The 27,554-nt window shown below is 44.6% G+C and overlaps 2 protein-coding genes across 6 annotated transcripts in view; both read left to right on the top strand.

Annotated features, from left to right (window-relative positions):
* Nucleotides 1-32: 32 nt before the first annotated feature.
* Nucleotides 33-15,846, top strand: rbm14b (RNA binding motif protein 14b). 5 transcript variants are annotated; one of them, XM_021614860.2, is made up of 9 exons: nucleotides 34-152; nucleotides 5,038-5,188; nucleotides 5,550-5,754; nucleotides 6,683-6,810; nucleotides 7,368-8,353; nucleotides 8,856-8,918; nucleotides 9,459-9,530; nucleotides 9,748-9,960; nucleotides 13,068-15,846. In XM_021614860.2, exons 2-9 carry the CDS (start codon nucleotides 5,045-5,047, stop codon nucleotides 13,105-13,107), a joined length of 1,851 nt encoding a protein of 616 aa, XP_021470535.2. In that variant the 5' UTR covers nucleotides 34-152; nucleotides 5,038-5,044; the 3' UTR covers nucleotides 13,108-15,846. The 5 variants fall into 5 exon arrangements, with proteins under 5 accessions (XP_021470532.2, XP_021470535.2, XP_021470533.2 ...); XM_021614858.2 differs by having other exon boundaries at nucleotides 9,748-10,002; XM_021614857.2 differs by having other exon boundaries at nucleotides 33-152; nucleotides 6,704-6,810; nucleotides 9,748-15,845.
* Nucleotides 15,847-17,649: 1,803 nt separating this feature from the next.
* LOC110531568 (alpha-actinin-3) overlaps nucleotides 17,650-27,554 on the top strand; it is a 57,374-nt gene continuing 47,469 nt past the window's right edge. The window contains exon 1 of the mRNA XM_036987416.1: nucleotides 17,650-17,971. Within this exon, the coding sequence (XP_036843311.1) occupies nucleotides 17,837-17,971 (135 nt within the window). The 5' untranslated portion in view covers nucleotides 17,650-17,836. The remainder of the gene's footprint in view (nucleotides 17,972-27,554) is intronic.

Here is a 27,554-nt window from a genome sequence, read left to right as displayed (position 1 = left end):
TAATAGCCTATCTGTTAGAAAATGTAATACGGCGATTGTGAAGAATCAGCATTCTGGTGGTGGCAGCCCCCAACCCCCTGACTTCCCCATTGGTGAAGCCTTCTAAAAAAACGGAAGCAGGCGCTACCATTTTGAAACACGGCACTGCTTAGGTAAGTAAGATGGTAGATGTATGTACCTCTTTTATTCGATGTATTTACTAAATATGAACAATAAGTAACGATTCGTAGAAATATTAGGTTTTAATCGTCAGCGGAAGAACCAATGACACGAAACACGAAAGCGTATTGTCGTTCCATTGAAGACATTTTCGCTATCGTGCAATGTATCCGTTCCAGTGCGGAAAAATGCTGTGACTAACATTTCCAATGTAACATTGTTTTGTTATATGTCCACCACTCACTCATCCGATACAGTTCGTGTACTGTTTTTGTAGATTGGATTAATGATAACACAACAATGGCATCGAAACCCCATTTCCAGCTACTTAGGCAAATCGTCTCACATTTTCGCCGCGAGGTTTGTTCAGTTTCGGTCACACCAACCAAAACCTAAGCATCCTCTCCAGTCCATGTGGGTAATTTTAAAGAACGTGTCGTCTATCAATTGTTTTCTCAGTCTTAGCAGCGAATTGGAATGTCATGTAAACCCGAACCACGTTTTTGATGCATATCTGTAACGTCCATGGGAGATTCCCAATGGCAGGGTTGCCAGGTGAAGCTACAATTTGTAGCCCAGTGACCTCTGAAAACCCGCCCACAAGGCCTGACAACTAGCCCAAAAATGTTTTTCAGTTGCAAGGGAGGAGTTGCCACATTTCCCCAAAACCCCTTTTCCTAACCTTATTGAGCGAATTAAGAAGGAATATCGACGTATTTTTTAACAGCGTAGGCTAATAAGCTAAATCCGGTTTCCCATCAAAATGATAATTCTTGCCAGTTTAAGAATGTCGCTAGAGAAAAGATAAATCACCCTTATTAAACTCTCCAGATAATTGTCCATAAGTGGACGTCATTTAACTTGTTTTGGCTGCTATGATTGAGCAATGTGTGGTATTTGCCCAATATACCACAGCTAAGGGTTGTTCTTAGGACATAGCTTTTAGCTGTGGTATATTGGCCATATACCACAAACCCCTGAGGTGCCTTATTGCTATTATAAACTGGTTACCTACTTAGTTAGAACAGTAAAAAGTATGTTTTTGTCATTCCCCTGACACACATCTGATATACCATGGCTTTCAACCAATCAGCATTCAGGGCTCAAACCAGCCAGTTTATAATTGTAAATAAATCCAGTTTGCAGCATGTGCATAACTATAGATACATTAGGCAGGAGAGTTTGAGTGATGAAAGTTGGACAGAGGAATTCGAAATCTCTGCAAGAAACACTTGGATGAATGTCCTTGTTTTAAATGTTATGTTATTTTCTGGCAATTGTGCCGTTATTATGTGCCAGATGTTAAGACTACAAACCGTTATAAATGGCCTATTTGCAAGATTTACTTGTTATTTCAGGGGTTAAATAAATCAGGGGTTATAATTGCAATTCAACTTTGCTGTGGTTTGCTGAGCTAGATGCAGGTAGCCTATAGCCCCTGATATGCCAAAATCTAATTTCAGGTAAAAATCCACAATGAAACTGACATTAAATGTGGAGAATGATACATTTACAATAGAGCTGTGACCACGATCACAAGGCTACAACAACAAACTGAATTCTAGGCAATGTATTACATCTGGTTGCCAGCTCAGGGTAGGCTTCACAAGTGGCACAAATTTATTTTCAATGACTCCAGTGATATCGTCATTTCAATATATATTTATTATATATATATATATATAATTTTTAAAGTATTTTTTTAAACTCTAGTTCTTGAACTGCATTGTTGGTTAAGGGCTTGTATGTAAGCATTTCACGGTAAGGTCTACACCTGTTTTATTCGGCACATGTGACACTTACAATTTGATTTTAAATGGTAGATGACATAAGTTAATAGCCTACTTGATGGTCAATAGATGCAAATGCAGCCAATCATTCTCTACAATTAATGGAATTTTCATTGTGGACTTTTTCCATTACACAAGCTACATAACCATTTCCACTCGCGCAGTCCTGCAGACCCTTGAACTGAGCATGCGTTAAACCCTTCGCTTGATACTGTTATCCATAAGAAAAGTCTACATCAGAATGCAGTTTACTTTAGGCCAGCTCTGAGCGAATGTATCTAAAGAGCTCTAGTGCGCATTACGTCTTTTTCCAATGCGTGTTCGCAATTGTATCAGTTCTAGCACGTTAAAATGTTTTTTTGGGGGGGAAAAGGGGTGTCTCCATAATGAGGATTCTAAATAGCCTACATACAACTGGTCAAAAGTTATCACGACGTGCGCGCGGCTACTCTGTCGCGGTGACTCAGCTGCCTCTGCTGCAGCACTCTCTTCAACCAGCGACCTCAACACACACTCACCCCTCCGGGCCTCCCCCTCTCCACCATTCATTCACATACACAGTAAGCAGGTCACAGTGAAACATATATATACAGTGCCTTGCGAAAGTATTCGCCCCCCTTGAACTTTGCGACCTTTTGCCACATTTCAGGCTTCAAACATAAAGATATAAAACTGTATTTTTTTGTGAAGAATCAACAACAAGTGGGACACAATCATGAAGTGGAACGACATTTATTGGATATTTCAAAAAAATTTAACAAATCAAAAACTGGAAAATTGAGCGTGCAAAATTATTCAGCCCCCTTAAGTTAATACTTTGTAGCGCCACCTTTTGCTGCGATTACAGTTGTAAGTCGCTTGGGGTATGTCTCTGTCAGTTTTGCACATCGAGAGACTGACATTTTTTTCCCATTCCTCCTTGCAAAACAGCTCGAGCTCAGTGAGGTTGGATGGAGAGCATTTGTGAACAGCAGTTTTCAGTTCTTTCCACAGATTCTCGATTGGATTTTAGGTCTGGACTTTGACTTGGCCATTCTAACACCTGGATATGTTTATTTTTGAACCATTCCATTGTAGATTTTGCTTTATGTTTTGGATCATTGTCTAGTTGGAAGACAAATCTCCGTCCCAGTCTCAGGTCTTTTGCAGACTCCATCAGGTTTTCTTCCAGAATGGTCCTGTATTTGGCTCCATCCATCTTCCCATCAATTTTAACCATCTTCTCTGTCCCTGCTGAAGAAAAGCAGGCCCAAACCATGATGCTGCCACCACCATGTTTGACAGTGGGGATGGTGTGTTGCTTTTACGCCAAACATAACGTTTTGCATTGTTGCCAAAAAGTTCAATTTTGGTTTCATCTGACCAGAGCACCTTCTTCCACATGTTTGGTGTGTCTCCCAGGTGGCTTGTGGCAAACTTTAAACGACACTTTTCATGGATATCTTTAAGAAATGGCTTTCTTCTTGCCACTCTTCCATAAAGGCCAGATTTGTGCAATATACGACTGATTGTTGTCCTATGGACAGAGTCTCCCACCTCAGCTGTAGATCTCTGCAGTTCATCCAGAGTGATCATGGGCCTCTTGGCTGCATCTCTGATCAGTCTTCTCCTTGTATGAGCTGAAAGTTTAGAGGGACGGCCAGGTCTTGGTAGATTGTCATTGGTCTGATACTCCTTCCATTTCAATATTATCGCTTGCACAGTGCTCTTTGGGATGTTTAAAGCTTGGGAAATCTTTTTGTATCCAAATCCGGCTTTAAACTTCTTCACAACAGTATCTCGGACCTGCCTGGTGTGTTCCTTGTTCTTCATGATGCTCTCTGCGCTTTTAACGGACCTCTGAGACTATCACAGTGCAGGTGCATTTATACGGAGACTTGATTACACACAGGTGGATTGTATCTATCATCATTAGTCATTTAGGTCAACATTGGATCATTCAGAGATCCTCACTGAACTTCTGGAGAGAGTTTGCTGCACTGAAAGTAAAGGGGCTGAATAATTTTGCACGCCCAATTTTTCAGTTTTTGATTTGTTAAAAAAGTTTGAAATATCCAATAAATGTCGTTCCACTTCATGATTGTGTCGATTGTGTGTTGATTCTTCACAAAAAAATACAGTTTTATATCTTTGTTTGAAGCCTGAAATGTGGCAAAAGGTCGCAAAGTTCAAGGGGGCCGAATACTTTCGCAAGGCACTGTAATTACATATTAGAACTCCATGGTGTCTTCCATATAATTACATATTAGAACTCCATGGTGTCTTCCATATAATTACATATTAGAACTCTATGGTGTCTTCCATATAATTACATAATAGAACTCCATGTCTTCCATATAATTACATATTAGAACTCTATGGTGTCTTCCATATAATTACATAATAGAACTCCATGTCTTCCATATAATTACATATTAGAAATCTATGGTGTCTTCCATATAATTACATAATAGAACTCCATGTCTTCCATATAATTACATATTAGAAATCTATGGTGTCTTCCATATAATTACATATTAGAACTCCATGGTGTCTTCCATATAATTACATATTAGAACTCCATGGTGTCTTCCATATAATTACATATTAGAACTCCATGGTGTCTTCCATATAATTACATATTAGAAATCTATGGTGTCTTCCATATAATTACATATTAGAACTCTATGGTGTCTTCCATATAATTACATATTAGAACTCTATGGTGTCTTCCATATAATTACATATTAGAACTCTATGGTGTCTTCCATATAATTACATATTAGAACTCCATGGTGTCTTCCATGTAATTACATATTAGAACTCTATGGTGTCTTCCATGTTGTTATTCTGCATGGTGGTCAATTGTCAAATATTTTCTTGACACATACTTCCTTTTCCCCTTAGGTCTCGTCATTCATTTTGTCAGCTCTTGCTTTCTCCCTTATGGGTGTCTCTTGAACTGTTTGGTTTTTGGTGTTTCCAGCATTGTGGACAAGAATGTTTTGTTTTTTACAGTATGTTCACTTGTCTCTCTCTCTCTCCCTTGTGTCCCCTGTCTGCCTGTATCTGTCTGTGTCTGCCCGTATCTGTGCATGTCCCACCACAGCTCCACTATGGACAAGAGCAACACGGTGAAGCTCTTCGTGGGCAACCTGGCTCTAGACACCACCCAGGAGGAGCTGTCGGCCATCTTTGAGGCGTACGGCCAGGTGGTCAGTTGCAGCGTTCTCCGACAGTTCGCCTTCGTACACCTACAGGTAGGCTATAGATATCCCATAGGGAGGACTAAGGTCTAAGTCCCAATTCTCTTCAGTTCTTCTAAAGTGTACACTTGCACACTCTTCGTCATGGATATAACAATGATCTAAACGCCTTCCAGCCAATGTTTACACCAACCGATCCTATTCTTTTAAATCCCCGGTGGCGAGTGCACTACAGAACTGTGTGTTTGTCATTTTTAAATGGTGATTGTTTTTGTGTGTACATAGGCTACATTGAGTTGATATGGTAGAAAATGTATTTCCTCATTGAGTTTTCCTCACTTTAAAGTCTCCTCATCTAAATGAATGTCTTATTATTTTTACATTTACTTTGTTTTCTAATCAAATCTACTCCCAGGGTGAGGGTGCTGCGGAGCGGGCCATCAGGGAGCTGAACGGCAGGGAGTTCCGGGGGAGGAACCTGGTGGTGGAGGAGTCCCGGGGCAGACCGCTCCACTCCACCAAGGTGTTTGTGGGGAACCTGTCGGGCATGTGCACCACCGAGGACCTCCAGGAGCTCTTCCAGACCTTTGGTAAAGTGCTGGAGTGCGACAAAGTCAAAGGTGAGCCACGCCCCTTCTCATTGAGGGGTACTCCACAAGAAGGGAGTATCCCTACGAGGGTGTCTCAGGGGGATTTGGGATATGCAATGAACACATTTCCACTTCACACATGTGTGTAATACACACTTGTACATGTGTGAAATAGGACAAATATAAGCACCCACCAAAATAATAACGTTATTATAATGGTACTCATGAGGGTGAAGGGAGAGATTGCTCAGTATGGCGAAGGGTGAAGTTGACCCTAGATGTTGATCTTGGGTCAATTTCCATTTCCCCCACTACTAGCCTTGTGGTCAGATCGTTGGGCCCGTAACCGAAAGGTCGCTGGTTCGTATATACTCAAGCCGACAAGGTGAAGAGTCTGTCTCCTTGAGCAAGGCACTTAACACTAATTTGGCTGACCCTGTAAAACAACACATTTCACTCCACCAATCTGGTGAATGTGACAATAAAACATATGTGTGTGTTTTAATGGTTAGGTTTGGGGGAAGGGAAACTGATCCTAGATCTGTACCTAGAGGGAATCTGACCCTGGAGCTTACAGTACATTATGGCGTACCGGTGCTTGAAGTAGGCCGGGCGGTGTCGTCTAGTACGGAGTACAGACACCTAATTCTCTACCTCTGGAGTACTGCACCTCTTATAGAACAGGCCATTGGCTTTCATATATGACGGGTACCAGCACCCAAAATGAGTACCGTCACCTATGTCATTGCACTGCATACCGGTGATGGGTAGTTGGAAGTGTAAAGAGCCAAGGTATTCTAAGTTGTTTGGGGCTTTTTCATTGTGCAACTTGACAATCAGGTAAGGTTTGTGTGTAGTTGTATAGATCAGTAAGAATCGTGTGTGTATAGAGCGATAAGATGTGTGTGTGTGGCATGCCCGGTGTGGTTCTAACTGGTGTCCCTGTGCTCAATGACAGCCAGGCTCTCCTCTTCTGCAGGCTACGCCTTCGTGCACATGGAGAACAAGGAGGAGGCTCTTCAGGCCATCGAGGCCCTCCACGGCACCTCCTTCAAGGGACGCCCGCTCTCCGTGGAACTCTCCAAGGTGCTGTAGCACGATGCACTGACATGGAAATAGAATCCCTTGACTGGCACCCCCCCACTCCTCCATTCAAGTCAATTGGCATTGTTAAATGAGGATCGGTGACCATTTTGAGTGTACCCATGAGGGTGCAGCCAAATTGCTGTGGTCTGAGGGTTGATGCCTGTTCTAGTGATTCTATTTTTGTGTACTACATTACCCATACTGCCCTGTCTTGTATATCCAGTTCTATGATGGTGAAGGCGTTCCTGAAGGTTTAGCATGGTGTACAACCGCAGTGGTTCTCAAACCTCTCCTCGCAGATCCCCAGCCATTCCATGTATTTGAATTATTCCACAGCTAGGACACCTGATTCCACTTGTCAACTAATCATCAAGCCCTTGACTAGGTGAATTAGTTTAGGACTGCAACAAAATTGCGAAATGTCTGGGGGTCCCCGAGGAGAGGTTTGAGAACCACTACAGTGCCTATAATGCTCTGAGTTGTAGGCTAGATCTGGTTGTCTCTTAGTAAAGACAGTTCCTGAAGCTCGCTAACAAATGGTGTCCGTCTCCATACAGGTGCAGCCCTCCAAGCAGACCCCGACGGGGAAGATCCCCTGTGTGAGCTGTGGGAAGCAGGGCCACTATGCCGGGGAGTGCCCTGTAGGGAAGTCCTCTCTGGAACAGTACCAGAGCCAGGCAGCTGTGTTAGCTGCAGCTGCCGCCGCCGCAGCCGGCCTGCCCCTCCAGGTCCAGCAAAGCGTCCACAACTCTGTCTACAACACCTCGACCTTTGACCCCACCTACGCGGCGTTGACGGGCCTCACCACCGGCACGCGGGCGGAAGGAAACCCCGTCAACCAGGCGGTGTATGGTGCCCTGGCAACGCAGGTCTACGGCGCTAACGTGGCCAATCAGCTCTATGGGGTCCAGGCAGCCAATCAGGCGGCAGCGTTGACGCAGGCGGGCGCCACGCAGGTGTACGCCAGCTCCATGAACCCCAGCCACGCCGCTCTCTACGGTCAGCTCAGTCAGATTGCCGCCAGCCCCGCCGCAGCATCCGCTGCCGCTGCCTACTCCACGCCAGTTTACGCGCATGCCATGGCTAACCACCACCACCCGGGGGCCATCTACCTGGCTGCACCTGGCGTAGAGATGCCTGCGGCCGCCGCAGCAGTCAACCAGGCCTACGCCATGGCGCCGGCGCTCTATGGGGGCGCCCAGCATGCCTACGGCCACTTGGGGATGGGTGCCGCCATGAGCGCATCGGCAGACCCGTCGGCGGCCATCTTTGAAGCGGCGAGGGTTCAGCACTACTTCGCCCAGGGACAGCAGGTTCTGGCCGAGCAGCAGAACGCGGCGGCAGTGGCTGCGGCACAAGCGGCAAAGTCTGGAGAGCGGGACCGGAGTCCCCTGAGGCGCTCTGCGGGGTCCCTGCTGCCCGATCCCGTCATGAAGCCCTTCATGTACCAGAGAGCCCCCAAACAGCGCCGGCCGCTGCTCCCCACCCCCGCCGGGCGAGCTGCAGAGGAAGCAGCGGAGGCTGGAGAGGACCCCATGGCTAGGTACTACCACTTCTCTTCTTATCCAACCCTCTTTGACCCTTCACGATTTAGTTCACTTTACAGCTAATTACAAGTTAAGAAAGTCCACTAAGTAGAATTTTGACTTAGTCTCCCATTGACATCATCAGTGCTGGACTAAAGTAGAAGTAAGTATTCACCCCAATGCTTTTAGGAGCCCTTAACCCTAATCTCTTTATTGAAGCCTCTTCTACCCTCCCCAATGGACTACACCCTACACACTATCTTCTCACTACATTACCCTGTCTCACTACAAACCTTCCTCAGTGTTCAGACTTCAAGAGTGGTAGTGGACATACTTATAGCAACTGAATTGCTCAGTACATTATCCTTAATTTCCATCAAAGACTTGCTTGACCCCTTGTACATTTTCTGAAAGCCTGTTTGTGTGAAAAGACTACAATTCCCTACTGGTAGATGATCTAAATGCTCTATCTGTCCCCCTCCCTTTCTCCCTCCCTTCCTCCCTCCGTGTGGATCTTAGAGAGCAGTGCCAACAGTACGCTGAATACAACCACCAGCAGTACCAGCAGCTCCAGCACTTACAGTAATTAGGAGAATCCTAAATCCAGTCAAAACTTCTTTAAGTCAAGAAAGTCCACTTTAAGTCCAATTTCGGCTTAGCCTTGCACTGACGCAAATGGAAGACTAAGTGGAACTTTGACTTCAGTGGAGGTTAGGGTTCACCCCAATGGTTTTAGGAGCTTTTAACCTTATTGAATCGTCTCTGACCCTCCCCAATGCACTACACCCTCTCCTCCTTTTCACTACGTGACCCTCTGTCTGATGTTCAGACTTCAGGAGTGGTAGTGGACATACTTCCTGGAACTGAATTGCTCAAGACATTATCTTTCAATGCCATCAGAGACTCTTAACCCCATGTACATTTCCTGAAAGCCTGTTCTTTGTGTGCAAAGACTACAATTCCCTAGTAGATTATGTAAAAATGCTCTTTCTGAAAGGCTGTTTGTGTAAAAAGACTACAGTTTCCTACTAGTCAATGCCTTGGTGTTAAAAGACTACAATTCCCTACTGGTAGATGATCTAAATTGCTCTATCTTTCCCCCTCCCTCCGTGTGTATTTTAGAGAGCAGTACCAACAGTATGCTGAGTACTACCACCAGCAGCACCAACAGCACCAGCAGCTCCAGCAGCTACAGTATGCTACCTACCCTACCTACCGCCCCCCGAAGGGCTCTCTGTACCCCCACTCAAATGTTTGTGTGTAAAAGACTGTAATATACAATCCCTAGTAGATAATCCCAAACCCTCTTGTCTGTCTGTCTCCCTACCTTTTTTTATCTCGCTCTTCCCGTCTCACTCGATTTCTCCTTCTCCCTCCCCCTTCTCTCCTTCTCATTCCCTCTCTCCCCCAGGTACTATGCAGAGTACTACCAGCAGTACCAGCAGTACCAGCAACTCCAGCAGTACCAGCAACTCCAACAGTACCAGCAACTCCAACAGCTCCAGTACGCCTACCCGCCTCCCAACCACCACGCCATGGCTGCCATCCCTGCCCACGCCATGGCGGGCCACGCCCACCACCACGGCCAACCGGCCCACGTCACGGCGCTGGACGCCGCCCTCAGGCCAGTGGTGCCCGCCGCCGCCATGGTGGCAGCGCCCAGAGTGTATGAGCCGCCGCTGCCGCCGCCACCGAACCGCAAGGAGGCCGTCCTCCGCCGAGCCCCCGAACTCTCCCTTCACACGCCTGAGCCCCCCTTCAGATAGTCACCTCCCTCGTACCCCTCCTCTGTTTCCCCCCCGCCTACCACTGTATACCACCCTCGTACCCCTCCTCACTCTCAGCGGCTGTGTGTGTCTGTGTATATCTGTGTGTGTGGGTATATGTGTGTGTACTGTGGCGGTGGGGATGTGTGTGTGTGAGAGTGTGTTTGGAGTTTAGGAGTTGTCCTTTGACTACAGTAAAAACCCAACCCCAACTTGGTCCTGGTACCACACTAACAGTGCAGTTAAAGAAGGGAAGACATTCTGTCATCTTACCACCACACAATGTTTAGCTATTGACTCTCTCAATGGTAGACAGGTGCCAGTAGCAGACAGTCAATGCCTTCAACATAGAGATGAGGTCAAAAATATCACAACCGATTCTTGTACAGTCTGCGCTGTGGTGTGTTGCGTAGCTCCAGGGTTGGAGGGGTCTGTGTGTCTTGTACGCGTCGGGACTGTGGTGCGAGTGTGTGTGTGGGAGTGGGAGAGTGACGTTGGCTTTCTGTTGTTACGATGTAATACACACACTCCCACACGTGCTGCCTTGTTCCCTCATGAGCTCACCCCGGGGAGATTCGAGGAACATAGGCACACTGTACTATATGAAACTACCCTCTACCTCTCCAACCCCCTCCTTCCCTCACACCGCTGTAACCCCAACACTGAAAGACACTGCTGCATTTCTGCCCGTATTTACTCTGTCTATACCTTAGCCTGGGTAAACCAAATGAGATGCCGGGATCACCACGGGAACAGTAGAGAGTTTAACATTCAGTCTCTCTATACCTACCTCTGACAATGAGAGCACTGAGGTTAGCTGGTTAGAATATGAATGGTCTGCCTTCTATCCATACATTTTATCAGCCAGTGTCAGTTGCAGGGTTGGGGGTCCATTTTAATCAAATTCAGCTTAATTTAAAGTGGAATTGACCCCATCCCTGGTCAATAGTTTGGAGAAGAATGACACGTTTTAGGGACAACGTTTTCTATGTACTGTACTACTAGAGTCTTACTGCATCAGTGCATCTTGAGAGGCCTTTTAAAGTATGAAATATTTGAGCTTAGTTTTTTTTGTAATGTAAGTGGTTGTCGGGTCGATGAAGAGTACATTCTAACCCCTCAGATCAAGTATGAATTATTTTATGGATTTATAAGTAAGTTAACTTTTTAGACTTGCTAGAGAATCATGAGTTTCAATGAGGTTTAAAGGAAAACTCCACCCAAAAACTATATTTTGGTGTTTGTTTCATGAATCCATTTTCAACGATATGTAACTTTCAAAATACAGGTCATCCCTGTATGATCCATTTAGCATCATATGATGCGGCGTTTTGAAAGTTACATATCTCGATTGCTGACAAGCAAAACATTTTGGGACTATGTCAACAGCGGACTAATGAAACAAACACCAAAATGTTGTTTTTGGGTGGGAATTCCCCTTTAACGTTGTGCCTAAGCTTTGTGTGAAGTGCGAATAGCGGAGGGAAGAACTCCTTTTTAAGGGGCTTTTTTCCCCCTTACATGTCAGTCTCTTTAATCTGCGATGGAGGGAAAGGGGTTAGGATAATGTGGTGCGGTAACGTTCACACCGATGATGATATGGTGATGAGAGATGGAGCAGTATCTTTCAGTCTCCCTGTTCCGACGTATCCTTGCACCCCGCTGTAAGACGACTCACTACCCCCGTAACCCGCTGTGTCCTTCCTCTTCTCCCTGTGATTTTAGTGACTTACTATTTTATCTTGCATATAATCTCTCTGTCTCACACACACACACACACACCCACACACACACACACCAAGTTTCGTCTGTGGGATCTCGACGATCAGGAAAAAAAACACCCTTTCTTGTTATGCTTGTTGCTTGCCTTGTTTCTGACCGTATTTTTAGAACTATTTAAAATATTTCTTTTTTTTTAACAAAAAGGAAAAAGGCATGCTTTTTAATATGTATACTACACATACCCAGCATTTAAAAAATAAAGAATGTTTCTGACTACTGTGAGGAAAAGAAAAAACTGCGTTTCGGATGTATTTCCCCGTTCTTGTTTTTCCGTCGTCTTTTTGTACTCCTTCCCGTCTCTCCTTCCTTGTTGTAATGACCAGACCCATATCTAGTCTGGCTCGTGGATGGGGTAAGTCTGGTCTGGGGTCAGCGCTCCTCTCTCCAGCCTCACCCAAACTCTAGGCCTATAGCGCAGTCAGACAGACCCTGGGTGCGTGCCAATAATATATATTTTCTCCTCAACTGTGCACTTGTTCACATCCCTTTACTGTTGCGAGAGGAAATGACTGAAATGAGGATGTTTTTATGGTGCCAACTCCTAGGCCAGTTGTATTCAACTCTGACCCTACGAGGTCCGGATCCTGCTTGTGTTCTATTCTACCTGATCATTAATTGCACCCGCCTGGTGTCCCAGGTCTAAATCAGGCTTTGACATCCAGAGTTAAGTTTGAGGGTTCTAGGCCATGTCTCTGCTAATCCTATGTCTTTAACATATGTGGGAAGTTGTGAACAAGTGTATACTTCAGGAGGAAAGAGACCTGGGACAATACCCCTCACAGGTACATCAACAAGGCATCTACTGTGTTACCCTGCTGTTACCATGCGCTCATGTCTGAAAACAGCTTCCGTCACCTCTGATCTTTTTGATTTCCACTTCGTGCCAAACTAGTGTCGATTTCATGCCATTTTAATTGCAGAGTCAATGTTGAGTAGAGTGGCGCGCAATACTTGCTTGCAGATGACTCCTTGTTTTAACAATGGGTGGACAAACACAAACATCAGAGACCTGGGGAGAGGCACACAGATAGAATGACTGTGGGGGGGTTGCTGTGTGTCTGCTCCTACCCAACAACCTCACCACCAACACCATGTGTCTGTCTCTGCTGTGTTAGATGTGCATGTCACTCTGCTCTCTGTCCAAAGCCTCGTACATACTGACCTACTATTCCAACTGAAATAGGTACCGGCCGCCCAGACACCACCCAGCAGGTGTGAGGTGAGAGGGGGAAGACAATAAACGTCGCGCAGGCAAATGGGAAGTGGGAACTCAATCTTCTCCACCAAGGTAATGAAACAGCACTGTCCCCCTCTCTGACTGTGCCTTGACCGAAACACCCCTCCCCCCTCCTCGTCCGCCATCACCACCCCACCCCCCCTCTGTAGCTCCCCTCACCTGCGTTGACATTGCCCGGGGGGCTTCTTTTGGGGGTCACTGCTCACGCTGTGATGTCTTCTACCAGACTTCCAGTGACTTGTCCTGTCTCTCACCATGCAGCACCTACAGTGACTGGGCTGTCAGTCTCTCTCTGTCGTGCTGATGTGTGTCTGAGAGAGACTGTGTGTGTGTGTGTGTGACTGACTGTGACTACATGTTTGAGAGCCAGAGACCGTGTGTGTAGTTTAAAGAGTGAGTGAGTGTGTCACTGAATCTCCGTGTCTGAGAGTGTGTGTGTGTGATGTCATTGGTGTTTTGAGGCTTGGTACATGTGGATCCCCCGCCCCCGCTAGTGACTCCTACACCGCCGTATTCGCCGCCCCTCCCCCCAACCCATCCCCCTCTGCGCCTGTCCGCCGTACACAGCTTGCTGCCGCCGCCGCCTGCCGCCATCTTGGATCTAGGCTGGGCTCTGTGGATCAGCAGCCCCCGACTGGCCACACCCACCCCTGGCTATGGCTATAACCATAGAGACCTAGTGAATGACAATGGACACCGTGTATGGTGGCCTAGTGGGGTCACACGGCTGGACAGAGTATAAACTCATCAGAGACTTTGTAGGGCGAGAGTTTTTTTGCTTTGCTAAAACTGTGATGCTGGGTTTGCCATGGCTGTGTATGGGAGTTTAATCACTATTCACCACCTCCTTGCAGTTGAATGACTCAAGTCAAACTTATCTAATTAAATCCGATAAACTGACCTTGCTCTGGAGGATAACATTTGGAATAGGTTTTTTAACAGCGAGTTCCCTATGGCCCTCTCGCCCTATCAAAAACGTCCTATAAGACAGACCGGCCCAGTAAGGGCCCAACTACCTGCAGATTCACTGTAATCTCAGGACTCCTATAGGACTTCTTTGGTATGGGGACTATTTCTCTCGAGGTAGCTTCTGTCCCTACACCAACCCTCTGTACCTGTGGGTTGCAATGCGTGTATCTGAATCTCCTCCTCCTGTTGAGATGATTGAATACACACACACCCACTCATCTGAGGTGTCCGGCATGTGGTCTGAACAGCTGAGTAGTGCATTGCCCGTGGGGGGCAGAGACGAGAGTCCCCACTCTGTCTTATGAATGAAGTTAAGGAAAGGATGGATGGATGGAAGGAAGGTGAGTTGGTAATGTAGGGATCTCCAGCTCTGATCCATCCCTGTTCCCTAACTCTTCTATCCTGACCATGGGGGGCCCTACACGAAAGTCATAAACACTGGTGCTGCACAAAATAAACTCAGTAGTCTACCACTGCACCAGATGGTTTTTGATGCGTTTTGGGGGGTAATCGATACAAATCCCCCCTTAAGGTTCACCAAAATACAACTGATTCTTCGATCTCCATGATCAGGATGTGATGCTCTTTCCCACACAGTCACCTCTCACTGACCTGGATGTGTGGAGTCTGACTCTCTCTGGTGTTTGAGTAAATGTAGCCAGCCATGAAGTTCTCCTGGTCTGCTCCCTATTGGCTCACACTGACTGACAACCTCATGGCTGCTCCCTCTCTCTTCACAGCACAGGACAGGGAAGCCATCAATGCTGCCTTACACATAGAAACTCAAAGTATACCATGTCTCCAATACCAATCCCATGGTTTTAAATCCTCACGGAGTGAACGAGTGCACATTTCAAAGGGAGGGGACAGAATTGGAATTGGGCCACAGTTTTGCGCCCTGGGTCGACACCCAAGTCTACTGTCGTTCACACTTAATAACGTTGTTGCCTAAATGCTACCTAGTCACATCAAATATTATATTCTCACAATCAAGAACTTACTTGTAACTATGCTGTAACTAAGTTGACTTAATTGAGAATCTGGGCCCAGTCAAGTGAGGTTACAGTGTAATGGTGTGTGATTACATGTGGTTAGGGAAGAAGCTATATATAGACTTACAGTATAAAGGCAGCTTGATGTAGTGCTAGCTCTTATTGTTATCTAATACCTATGATCTTACTCTGAGGCCTTTCATTTCTCTTGGTGTTGGAGGAGACATTTTTAGGGAGAAAGAGCATCTTTGTACACCAAACTGGATTGTTGTGGTGATGTTTTGCAATGGATCGATGTTGAGTCATTTATTACTTTAAGCACATTTATAGGAAAAACTAAAACAAAGAATCAGCATGCTTGACGGAGATGAAGGGGGACATTTCCACGGTGCAAAATGGTTCACATCTGTCAAAAGAAAAACCCTAAAACTCATTATAATCTGGCAGTGTGATTTTAATTTGACATTGTTCTTCAATGTGCGTTATAAGAAAGTGCATAAACTAGTTTACTATACTAAGCAAGGCATGAACAGTGGCCTTTTTATAACGCGCATTGCTGAATAAGTGTCCAATTAAATCACACTTCCAGATGATGAGTTTTAAAGGATTTTTGCACCATGAAAATGTTGCCCATAATGTATTATGACTAATGAATAACCCCAATTGACTATAATGTATACTCCCTTTCTCCTTGCCTTGCTTATGTCTTGAGGCACTGTACCGTCTGCATGGCATTCCCAAATAAATGAGTTTTTGAAATAAACGTCATGTTTTATTCTCTCTTTAATAATCACAATAAGGTTAATTTAAAAAGCTTTTAGCCAACAACTTGTAGCCACTTTTTTAATAAGTGATATGTGCCATTTAATTATATTTTTTTGTGATAAAACATTTGATATATATGTTATACTGTAGGCCTAAATCACTTTGTTTGACTGTATTATGCTGTTTAGCCTTCTGACATTCATATGGAATGTATACATGGAAAATACATAGCACGGCTGGGGGTCCCCGAGGACAGGTTTGGAAATGGATGCAATAAGCCTATTCCAACAAGCCTAAGTCAGTTCGCTCCATTCAAAATGATATCTTTCTACATCTTAAGATACACTGTGTCTGTATGATTTATAATGACACATCTGTATCTTCAGGAGAAGATGTAGCTGTACGGACATTTAAGTTGTCGGAGGTCTGTATTTATCATTGGAGTCGGTGTGAGGGGTATGGAGCCTGAGCGACAGCAAAAGTCTAAACGGTATCCTTGGGATGTCCCAACTCAGAAGTCAGTTCACTGCAGTTGAAATTTAAAACGATTAAAGGGACATTTCACAATTTTTCAACTTCATATTCATCCTCTTGAGCACCACCCCAACATCAACGTTATGTGAAAATGGCGCATTTCTATGTTTTGTATTAAAAATATATAGAGGAAGAATTTAAGTCATCAGTATGCATCGTGATTTTAAACAATTATGAGTAGGCAGTAATTACTAATTGCCTCCTGATTGTCCACTAATTGGTTGATGACATTGGAAATACTTTTGTATCTTTTTTACTACAAAGCATAGAAATGCAACATTTTCACATACACATATAGCTGCGAAGTGGTAGGCCACACAAGCTCACAGAACGGGACTGCGTAGCGTAGCGTGTAAAAATGGTCTGTCCTCGGTTACAACACTCACCGAGTTCCAAACTGCCTCTGGAAGCAACGTCAGCACAATAACTGTTCGTCGGGAGCTTCATGAAAAGGGTTTCCATGGCAGAGCAGCCGCACACAAGCCTAAGATCACCATGCGTAATGCCAAGCATCAGCTGGAGTGGTGTAAAGCGCACCGCTGTTGGACTCTGGAGCAGTGGAAACGCGTTCTCTGGAGTGATGAATCACGCTTCACCATCTGGTAGTCTGACGGACAAATCTGGGTTTGGCGGATGCCAGGTAAACGCTACCTGCCCCAATACATAGTGCCAACTGTAAAGTTTGGTGGAGGAGGGATAATGGTCTGGTGATGTTTTTCATGTTTCGGACTAGGCCCTTCAGTTCCAGTGAAGATAAATGTTAACACTACAGCATACAATGACATTCGAGACAATGCTGTGCTTCCAACTTTGTGGTAACAGTTTGGGGAAGTGCCCATGATTTTAGAATTAGATGTTCAAGGAGCAGGTGTCCACATACTTCTGATCATGTAGTGTATGTTGATGTTGGGGTGGTGCTGGAGATGATGAATATGAGGTTGAAAAGTGGTGTTATTGCCCTTTAAGGTTAGGGTAAGGGTAAGGGTAGAGGTTAAGCTTAGGGTGTAGGGGACACATGTACCAAGGATCCCGGATAGTGGTGCCTACCAGAAGCAACAGGTGCAATCCACAAGCTTTTGCTTATAAATTATGTCAGTAAGCGGTGCGATTGACGTCTCCATCCCGCTCAGTCCTCCCTGCCCAAGGATAGGTCAACTCCCCAACCACAACCCCGCCCATTGCACCTTTTTAGGGTGAATCCGATACCTGTGCGCCCGGTATCTCACTTTTTGGGGTGCGATCACGTGTGCTACTTTTGGAAAGAAGCACCCGCCAAGCAGAGCTTCTGGTAGTGGGAGCTGCACCTCCGCCGCAGTCTGTACTCTGCTTCTGCCTCTCTTCTTTCTCCTGACCAGCACACCTGACAGACAGCGACTCTTCAAGCCCAAGGAGGGTTCCTTCTCGTTTATTTTCTACATAATCAGAAGGGGGTACTAGAAACCCCAACAAGGCGTGATGATGGCTGTCGAAACCCAAGCGCAATACACCACCTCTTATATGATGAACGAGGAACACCAGTACATGACGCCAGAGGATGAGTGGGACAGGGACCTACTGCTGGACCCCGCCTGGGAGAAACAGCAGCGAAAGGTAGGCCACTTTTGGGATCGGGCAGTGGGTGAGTGAAGTCACTGTGGCAGTTGAGTGTTGGCTGGAGCGGCCGTTGTGCGTTACGGGCGCTTGTGTGTCTGGCTTTAGTCTAGCCCACTCGTTGCGCGTGTTTTATGAGTTCAACAAGTACCCACGGGCAGAACCAAATGGATGTCACGTAGGCTACTAAAGCCCCTTTAAAAGTTATTAAAGTTGTCAAATGAAACAGCATAAACGACCGAGAGAGAGAGTGGGTGGTTGCGTCTTGGCTGCTGAGCTAAGGAGTTGGAGCACGGACCTGCCCCCTCTCAGTTCTGGAAGCTATGAGCAGAGCGGTTAGATATTTGTTGTCTTTCACTTATTTACCTGCCAGAGGCACTTATATATATCCACCCCCACATATTTAAGCTTACCAATACAACAAATAGGGACTTTTAGCACGACTTTTCCAACAGGTCACCATGCAGTATAGGCACAACTTGACCAATTACAGAAATCCTAAGCTATGTTTCTGCCTACCAGTCAATAGTTAGACCTACACAATAAAAGCAGGCCTATACATATAGAGAAATACGTTGATATATTAGAAACGGAATGCTTTTTAAACTCTATCTCTCAAAACTACAAGTTGTCTCTCTAAGGGAGAGTGTCCATTATTATTCTGTGCTTGAGAAAGTGTCGTGTAGCCTAGAGTAGAGAGTTGTGAAGGGACCTGGGCCCACCCGTTGTCTTAGCGATCAGTTGGCCTTGCCCTACTCGCCGAAGAGGTTGACAGGTGCATTTAATGAGCTCTAGCTGTCAAACCTAAAAGTCAAATGGTCTGATGTGACAGTTAGCGATGACGTCCGCCTCGCCTGCATATGCTCTATGGTCTGGCCTAAACTTGGATGGGGACAACCATACTACAATAGGGAATTCATTGAGTATATGACCAAACTTCTACTGGCCATACATGACCGTTCATCAGCTAAGCTGTCATAGGCTTACATTTCTATATTTGGGCACCCATAGCTTTGGTCAGTGGTTAGGCCTATGTATACTTAATTACCATTAATTTACCAGAATAAAAAAAAAATCGCTGTGTATATGCATACAAGCATTCATTAGGTAATGTATGGAGTCATTTCAGGTCTTGAGTCCATAGAAGTCAGTCATTCTATATTCTATTTCTTAGTTTGAGTCTATGGAACTCCCCTGTCTCACTATGATGGGACAGTTTCCTTCACACAGTGACTGTACCGGAGCTCACAGGGCCTTAAGGGTGAGAGACATCAACAGATGGCCACTCTGGAGGAGAGGAGGAATGGAGGAGAGGAGAGACGGGGCTCGTATAGAAGTACACCAACGGTTCGTTTCAGGCCCACGAATAAACATGTCCTAAAAATACTCCTGAACACTTTCTGTTCCTCCCCCATCTCTCGCTCTCTTTTCTACTCCCTTCTTCTTCCTCTTCCTCTTCCTCTCCCCCTCTTTCTCTCTTTCTCTCTCTCTCTCTCTCTCTCTCTCTCTCTCTCTGTCTCTCTCTCTGTCTCTCTCTCTCTGTCTCTCTCTCTGTCTCTCTCTCTGTCTCTCTCTCTCTCTCTCTCTCTCTCTCTCTCTCTGTCTCTCTCTCTCTCTCTCTCTCTCTCTCTCTCTCTCTCTCTCTCTCTTCTACCTCCTGGACAGTTCCCCCTCCAACAGTCTTTCTCACACCTTCTCTGTTTCTCAACAAGTTGTTGTGTAGCTGTTTATCTTCATAGAGCGTAAGTCGATATGTGCCTGTCAGCCGCGCACACACACACCCACACAAGAATACACACAAACACTCACCCCTGCTTACCCCCCCCTGCACACACACACACAAGAATACACACACACACTCACCCCCGCTTACCCCCCCCCCCCCCCCCCCCCCCCCCCCCCCCCACACACACACACTTTAAGGAACAGCTCAAGAAGCTGATGTCATAAATATAGAAAGCTGCATCATTCCGTGGTGAAATGGATCTGAAAGAGGCTCTGGGCACCTGTTCTAACCCCATGCTCCAGATTTCAGTGGAAAAACCCTTGGCTGCAGACAGGCTCAGTAATAAAGTGTTTGTCAACACACTGTGACTCTGTTGAACATGATATGGCTTCAGAAATGGACGACACACTCATTTTAGTTTATTGCCACTGCCGGTGACTTGTACATTTTGACTTTGGGTGTATATTTATCTATATAACCTTCATGTATAGGGTCGGATTTTGATATTTCACTTGGTCCTAAGTGGTGAAGTAGTGCGATTGACCAAGGTTCGAACCAGTGCCGCAAGACTGTGTTAGCCCGTTGAGCTAAAGCCTAGGTAACAGCCTAACACGAGGCGCTAACTCAAGTCTTCAGGTCTCAAGGCAAGGTTTTTTGTCACTAAGTTTACAAGCCACTAGTGTCATTAGCATGTTACAGTGGTGTGATATATTATATCTGAGCGTTGGCCGCCTAAGCATTTCAGAATGAAAGGATGATGGATGAGAGGAAGGTGTAAACGATTTCTTTTCACATACCCTGTCCTCTCTGGCCTTACCTCTGTCACAGCCATTCTTTTCTGCAAATAGAGAGCTAGGGAGCTATTTTGTATGATTTGATCCAATACTTTTATGTGAAAGTGCCGTAAGCCTAAGAAGGTGTGTATTGTACGTTTCTACTGTATTTAAAGTTCTGTGTAACTGATGCATTTTTGTTAACCTTTATTTCACTAGGCAAGTCATTTAAGAACAAATTATTATTTACAATGACAGCCTACCCGTCTAAACCCTCCCCTAACCCGGACGTTGCTGGGCCAATTGTGCGCCGCCCTATAGGACTCCAGATCACGGCCGGTTGTGACATAGCCTGGGAACAAACCAGGGTCTATAGTGACACCTCCAGCACTGCAGTGCAGTGCCTTAGACCACTGCGCCACTCGGGAGGCACTCAAGCCCCAAGGAAAAACATAAAATAGACACAGTTTACAGACTATATTATATAATGCAACACTTTAGGTTTATGTTGAAACCCATATTAGCCTGATAAACACTTCTTTAAGAACTTACTCCCTAACGAAACAAAAATGAACTTAAATTTACACCACAGAGTGTTAAGTTGGCCAAGGAGGGCCCTCATCACCACAGTGATGACAGGATGTGGACTATTCACAGTTTCACACTCAGAAACAACAGACGTCAACTTAATATGATCAGGGAGGCCATTCCCCTGTGGATGGTAAGCTTACACCTTCCTCTTCTAAGAAACCCAGAATGTGAGGCTGAGACTGCTGCCGTTATATGTAATAGGTTATATATAGGTTCGCATAGTGTTAGGATGAGCTACTGAGATGCCAAGCAGTTATTCAGCTAGCTAGCCAGTTAGTAGCTGAAAACCCAGAGTATGCAATTAGGGCTCTATAAAATCTGCGCTCAATTAAATGTTAACTACAAAGTAGCTTATGTGTACCTGGCAGAATGATATCATGATTATTTGCATCAATCCAGTGGCCGTTTGTTTTGCAAACTCTGCAATCATATGAGAGTTCCAGAAACATCGCTAACCAAACAACACTCTCTTGCTGGTGGGCACTCCCATTAAAGGGTAACTACATCCCAAAAAATTTAATAAAAACATTTATCCCAGACCTCAAAATTGGTATCCTGATGCAGTTTAAGCATTGTTGTGGACTGAGAACATCCAATTTAGTTGTTTTTCTTTTTTTTAAGTGTGATTTTGAGAGTGAAATCCTGAAAAACTAGGGAAAACGGGAAGCTGAAAAAACTGGGGGAAATAGAAAGCTGGAAACACAAACGGAGAAAAATAAATAGGGGAAAAACGAAATGGAATCAGGCTAAAAATGAAACAGATTTTATAGGGGCCTATGTAATGTGAACCACTCCGCATTGGACTTATTCCCCTAGGAAGAGGATCACTCTCATAGCCTGTGTCCCAAATGGCACCCTTTTCCCTATATAGTGCACTACTTTTGACCAGATTCAGTTTCAGAGCCGTATGGGCCTGTAGTGCACTATGTTTGCAACCTCAGTCAGTGTTCATAGGCTTGGTGTGGACGCTTGAGAGCTTATCTTTGAGTAGTAGATATTGATCCATCAAGAAAACGATCACTGGTTGTTGTTGTTGTGGCTACTGTCTTTCTGTAAGGCCTGTAAGCTGCTCAGGGAGCCCAAGGAAGTAGGCTTTGATGGTGTGTGTGTTTCTGTGCGTGTCTGTGTGTGTCTGTGTGTGTCTGTGTGTGTGTTGGTCGAGAAATAGATATCAATTTAAATCAAATAAAATGTTATTTGTCTCATGCTTTGTGGACAACAGGTGTAGACTAACAGTGAAATGCTTACTTACGGGTCCTTTTCCAACAATGCAGAGTTAAATATAAAAATTGGAATATTGGCAAAGTGAATAACGAATAATAATAACGAGTAAAAATAACATGGCTATATGTAGTGAGTAGAAAATAACATGGCTATATGTAGTGAGTAGAAAATAACATGGCTATACTGTATATAGTGAGTAGAAAATAACATGGCTATATGTAGTGAGTAGAAAATAACATGGCTATACTGTATATAGTGAGTAGAAAATAACATGGCTATATGTAGTGAGTAGAAAATAACATGGCTATATGCAGTGAGTAGAAAATAACATGGCTATATGTAGTGAGTAGAAAATAACATGGCTATATATAGTGAGTAGAAAATAACATGGCTATATGTAGTGAGTAGAAAATAACATGGCTATATGTAGTGAGTAGAAAATAACATGGCTATATGTAGTGAGTAGAAAATAACATGGCTATATATAGTGAGTAGAAAATAACATGGCTATATGTAGTGAGTAGAAAATAACATGGCTATATATAGTGAGTAGAAAATAACATGGCTATATGTAGTGAGTAGAAAATAACATGGCTATATATAGTGAGTAGAAAATAACATGGCTATATATAGTGAGTAGAAAATAACATGGCTATACTGTATATAGTGAGTAGAAAATAACATGGCTATATACAGGGAGTACCTGTACCGAGCAGGGATACAAGTTAGTTGAGGTATCTACAGTGCCTTCAGAAAGTATTCAAACCCCTTGACTTTTTCCACATGTTGTTGTGTTGCAGCCTGAATTTAAAATACATTTAATTGACATTTTGTGTCACGGGCCTACACACAATACCCCATAATGTAAAGTGGAATAATGTTTTTAGAAATGTTTACTAAGTCATTACAAATTAAAAGCTGACATTTCTTGACTCAATAAGTATTCAACCCCTTTGTTATGGCAAGCCTAAATAAGTTCAGGAGTAAAAATAAGCAGACATTTAATATCCCTTCGAGCATGGTGAAGTTATTAATTACACTTTGGATGGTGTATCAATACAACCAGTCACTACAAAAATACAAGCGTCCTTCCTAACTCAGTTGCCGGAGAGGAAGGAAATTGCTCAGGGATTTCAGCATGAGGTCAATGGATTCATTAAAACACTTACAGAGTTTAATGGCTGTGATAGGAGAAAAATGATGATACTCTGCAATACTAACATAAATGACAGAGTGAAAAGAAGGAAGCCAGTACAGATTAAAAAAAATATTCCAAAAAATGCATTCTGTTTGCACAGGGTACTAAATTAAAACTGCAAAAAATGTGGCAAAGAAATTAACTTTATGACCTGAATACAAAGCATTATGTTAGGGCAAATCCAATACAACATCACTGAGTACCACTCTTCATATTTTACAGCATGGTGGGGGCTGCATGATGTTATGGGTATGCTTGTCATTGACAAGGACTAGGGAGTTTTTTGGGATAAAAAGAAACAGAATAGAGCTAAGCACAGGACAAAATCCTAGAGGAAAACATGGTTCAGTCTGCTTTCCAACAGATACTAGGAGACAAATTCACCTTTCAGCGGAATAATAACCTAAAACCCCGGAGTTGCTTACCAAGACGACATTGAAAGTCCTGAGTGGCCTAGTTACAGTTTTGATGTAAATCATGGCAAGACTTGAAAATTACTGTTTAGCAATTGATCACCAACCAATTTGACAGAGCTTGAAGAATTTAAAAAAGAATGTGCAAATATTGTACAATCCAAGCGTGCAAAGCTCTTAGAGACTTATATAAAGGCTCACAGCTGTATATAAACTCACCAAAATAAGAAATGTCCTCTCACTGTCAACTATGTTTATGTTCAGCAAACTTAACGTGTAAATATTTGTATGAGCATAACAAGATTCAACAACGGAGACATAAACTGAACAAGTTTCACAGACATGTGACTAACAGAAATTGTCCAAAGGGGGGGGGGGGTCAAAATCAAAAGTCACAGTCAGTATCTGGTGTGGCCACCAGCTGCATTAAGTACTGCAGTGCGTCTCCTCCTTAATGGACTGCACCAGATTTGGCAGTTCTTGCTGTGAGATGTTACCCCACTCTTCCACCAAGGCACCTGCAAGTTCCCAGACATTTCTGGGGGGAATGGCTCTTGAGATTGCCTGCAATGACAACAAGCTCAGTCCGATGATGCTGTGACACACCGCCCCAGACCATGACAGATTCTCCACCTCCAAATTGATCCCGCTCCAGAGTACAGGCCTCGGTGTAACGCTCATTCCTTCGACGATAAAGCACTCAGAATTCGACCATCACCCCGGGTGAGACAAAACCGCGACTCGTCAGTGAAAACTTTTTGCCAGTCTTGTCTGGTCCAGTGACGGTGGGTTTGTGCCCATAGGTGACGTTATTGCCGGTGATGTCTGGTGAGGACCTGCCTTACAACAGGCCTACAAGCACTCAGTCCAGCCTCTCTCAGCCTATTTCAGACAGTCTGAGCACTGATGGAGGGATTGTGCATTCCTGGTGTAACTCGGGCAGTTGTTGTTGCCATCCTGTACCTGTCCCGCAGGTGTGATGTTCGGATGTACTGATCCTGTGCAGGTGTTGTTACTCATGGTCTGCCACTGCGAGGACGATCAGATGTCCGTCCTGTCTCCCTGTAGTGCTGTCTTAGGCGTCTCACAGTACGGACATTGCAATTTACTGCCCTGCCCATATCTGCAGTCCTCATGCCTCCTTGCAGCATGCCTAAGGCACGTTCACGCAGATGAGCAGGGACCCTGGGCATATTTCTTTCTTTTGGTGTTTTTCAGTCAGTAGAAAGGCCTCTTTAGTCTCCAAAGTTTTCATAACGGTGACCTTAATTGCCTACCGTCTGTAAGTTGATAGTGTCTTAACAACCGTTCCACAGGTGCATGTTCATTAATTAATTAATTAATTGTTTATGGTTCATTGAACAAGCATGGGACACAGTGATTAAACCCTTTACAATGAAGGTCTGTGAAGTTATTTAGATTTTTACGAATTATCTTTGAAAGACAGGGTCCTGAAAAAGGGACGTTTCTTTTGTTGCTGAGTTTATAAAGGCTCGCAGCTGTATTCGCTGCCAAAGTGATTCTAGCATGTATTGACTCAGGGGTGTGAATACTTACGTAAATTAGATACTTCTGTATTTTCAACAAATTTGCCAACATTTATTAAAACATGTTTTCACTTTGTCATTATGGGGTATTGTGTGTAGATGGGTGAGATTTTGTATTTATTGTATTCAGGCTGTAACACAACAAAATGTGTAATGAGTCAAGGGGTTTCTGAAGGCACTGTATGTAGTGTACGTATAGATAGGGGTAAAGGGACTAGCAGCAGTGTATGTGGTGAGTGTGAACGTGTGTGTGTGGCGTCTGTATGCATATGTGTGCATGTTATTAGTCAGTGAAAGAGAGTTAGCGCAAAAAAGAGGCAAATGCAGAATGTAGCCGATAGGATAGACTGAATGAGATTAGGGGAGATAGGATAAACTGAATGAGATTAGGGGAGATAGGATAGACTGAATGAGATTAGGGGAGATAGGATAGACTGAATGAGATTAGGAGAGATAGGATAGACTGAATGAGATTAGGGGAGATAGGATAGACTGAATGAGATTAGGGGAGATAGGATAGACTGAATGAGATTAGGGGAGATAGGATAGACTGAATGAAATTAGGGGAGATAGGATAGACTGAATGAGATTAGGGGAGATAGGATAGACTGAATGAGATTAGGGGAGATGTGGTATTGTTTTCTTAATCCAGATGTCCACCAATGATCTGTCCTTTAACAGCCATCTCTTATGACAAGCTTATACAATGTGTCTTATGAGAGTCAGGAAATTATGTTGAGTATTTGACAATGAGTGTTTCGACCACTGGACTAAAGGCAGCGCAAACAGATGTGGGACCAGAGTTCAATGGTACTTGCTTGAGAATGCGTTGTTCACTGATATAAGTTGTCCGTCTGACACTGCCCGCACTGCAAGTGAGTGCAAGACAGAACTGAACTGGCCAACCGAACAGAGAGTGTGTGTGTAGGCGAGGTGAGAGAGATATAGAGAGCTTGTAGTGAGATCAGATGGCAGTTGCTATTCCAGAAGCTGTGTCCATGTAGGGAGGCTTCTATAAACTACCTTAGTGGATCTAGGAGTCCTGGGAGGCAGCAGGAAGGGCTGAGGAGTGTGTGTGTACTGTGTATCGCTCTCTCTGTGTGTGTGTGTGTCTGTGTGTGTGTGTGAAAAAGCATCGCCACTTTCAGCAGTAAAAACCTTTCTGCGTGTGTATATAATCTGATATCAAATCAAATGTATTTTTATTTATATAGCCCTTCGTACATCAGCTGATATCTCAAAGTGCTGTACAGAAACCCAGCCTAAAACCCCAAACAGCAAGCAATGCAGGTGTAGAAGCATGGTGGCTAGGAACAACTCCCTAGAAAGGCCAAAACCTAGGAAGAAACCTAGAGAGGAACCAGGCTATGTGGGGTGGCCAGTCCTCTTCTGGCTGTGCCGGGTGGAGATTATAACAGAACATGGCCAAGATGTTCAAATATTCATAAATGACCAGCATGGTCGAATAATAATAAGGCAGAACAGTTGAAACTGGAGCAGCAGCACGGCCAGGTGGACTGGGGACAGCAAGGAGTCATCATGTCAGGTAGTCCTCCGAGAGAGAGAAAGAGAGAATTAGAGAGAGCACACTTAAATTCACACAGGACCCCACCCACTTTGCCAAAGCACAGCCCCCACACCACTAGAGGGATATCTTCAACCACCAACCTACCATCCTGAGACAAGGCTGTGTATAGCCCACAAAGATCTCCGCCATGGCACAACCCAAGGGGGGGGGGGCGCCAACCCAGACAGGATGACCACATCAGTGAATCAACCCACTCAAGTAATGCACCCCTCCTAGGGACATGAAAGAGCACCAGTAAGCCAGTGACTCAGCCCCTGTAATAGGGTCTAAGGCAGAGAATCCCAGTGGAAAGAGGGGAACCGGCCAGGCAGAGACAGCAAGGGCGGTTCGTTGCTCCAGAGCCTTTCCGTTCACCTTCCCACTCCTGGGGGAATCCTGTTTTATGAGGTCATAACAAATCAGAACTGCTAGCTCATAGGAGTTTGGTGATTGTGACTCAGCGACAACACTTACACTGACACCTATAGTCATACCTCCCTTTAAAGAGGTTTTGTAAATCTTCAGACTTTTGTATAACTTTTGA

Source organism: Oncorhynchus mykiss, chromosome 9, assembly GCF_013265735.2.
Source record: "Oncorhynchus mykiss isolate Arlee chromosome 9, USDA_OmykA_1.1, whole genome shotgun sequence".
Taxonomy (NCBI): Eukaryota; Metazoa; Chordata; class Actinopteri; order Salmoniformes; family Salmonidae; genus Oncorhynchus; species Oncorhynchus mykiss.
Note: the sequence above shows the minus strand (reverse complement) of the source record. Positions and strands in the feature narration are given on the sequence as shown.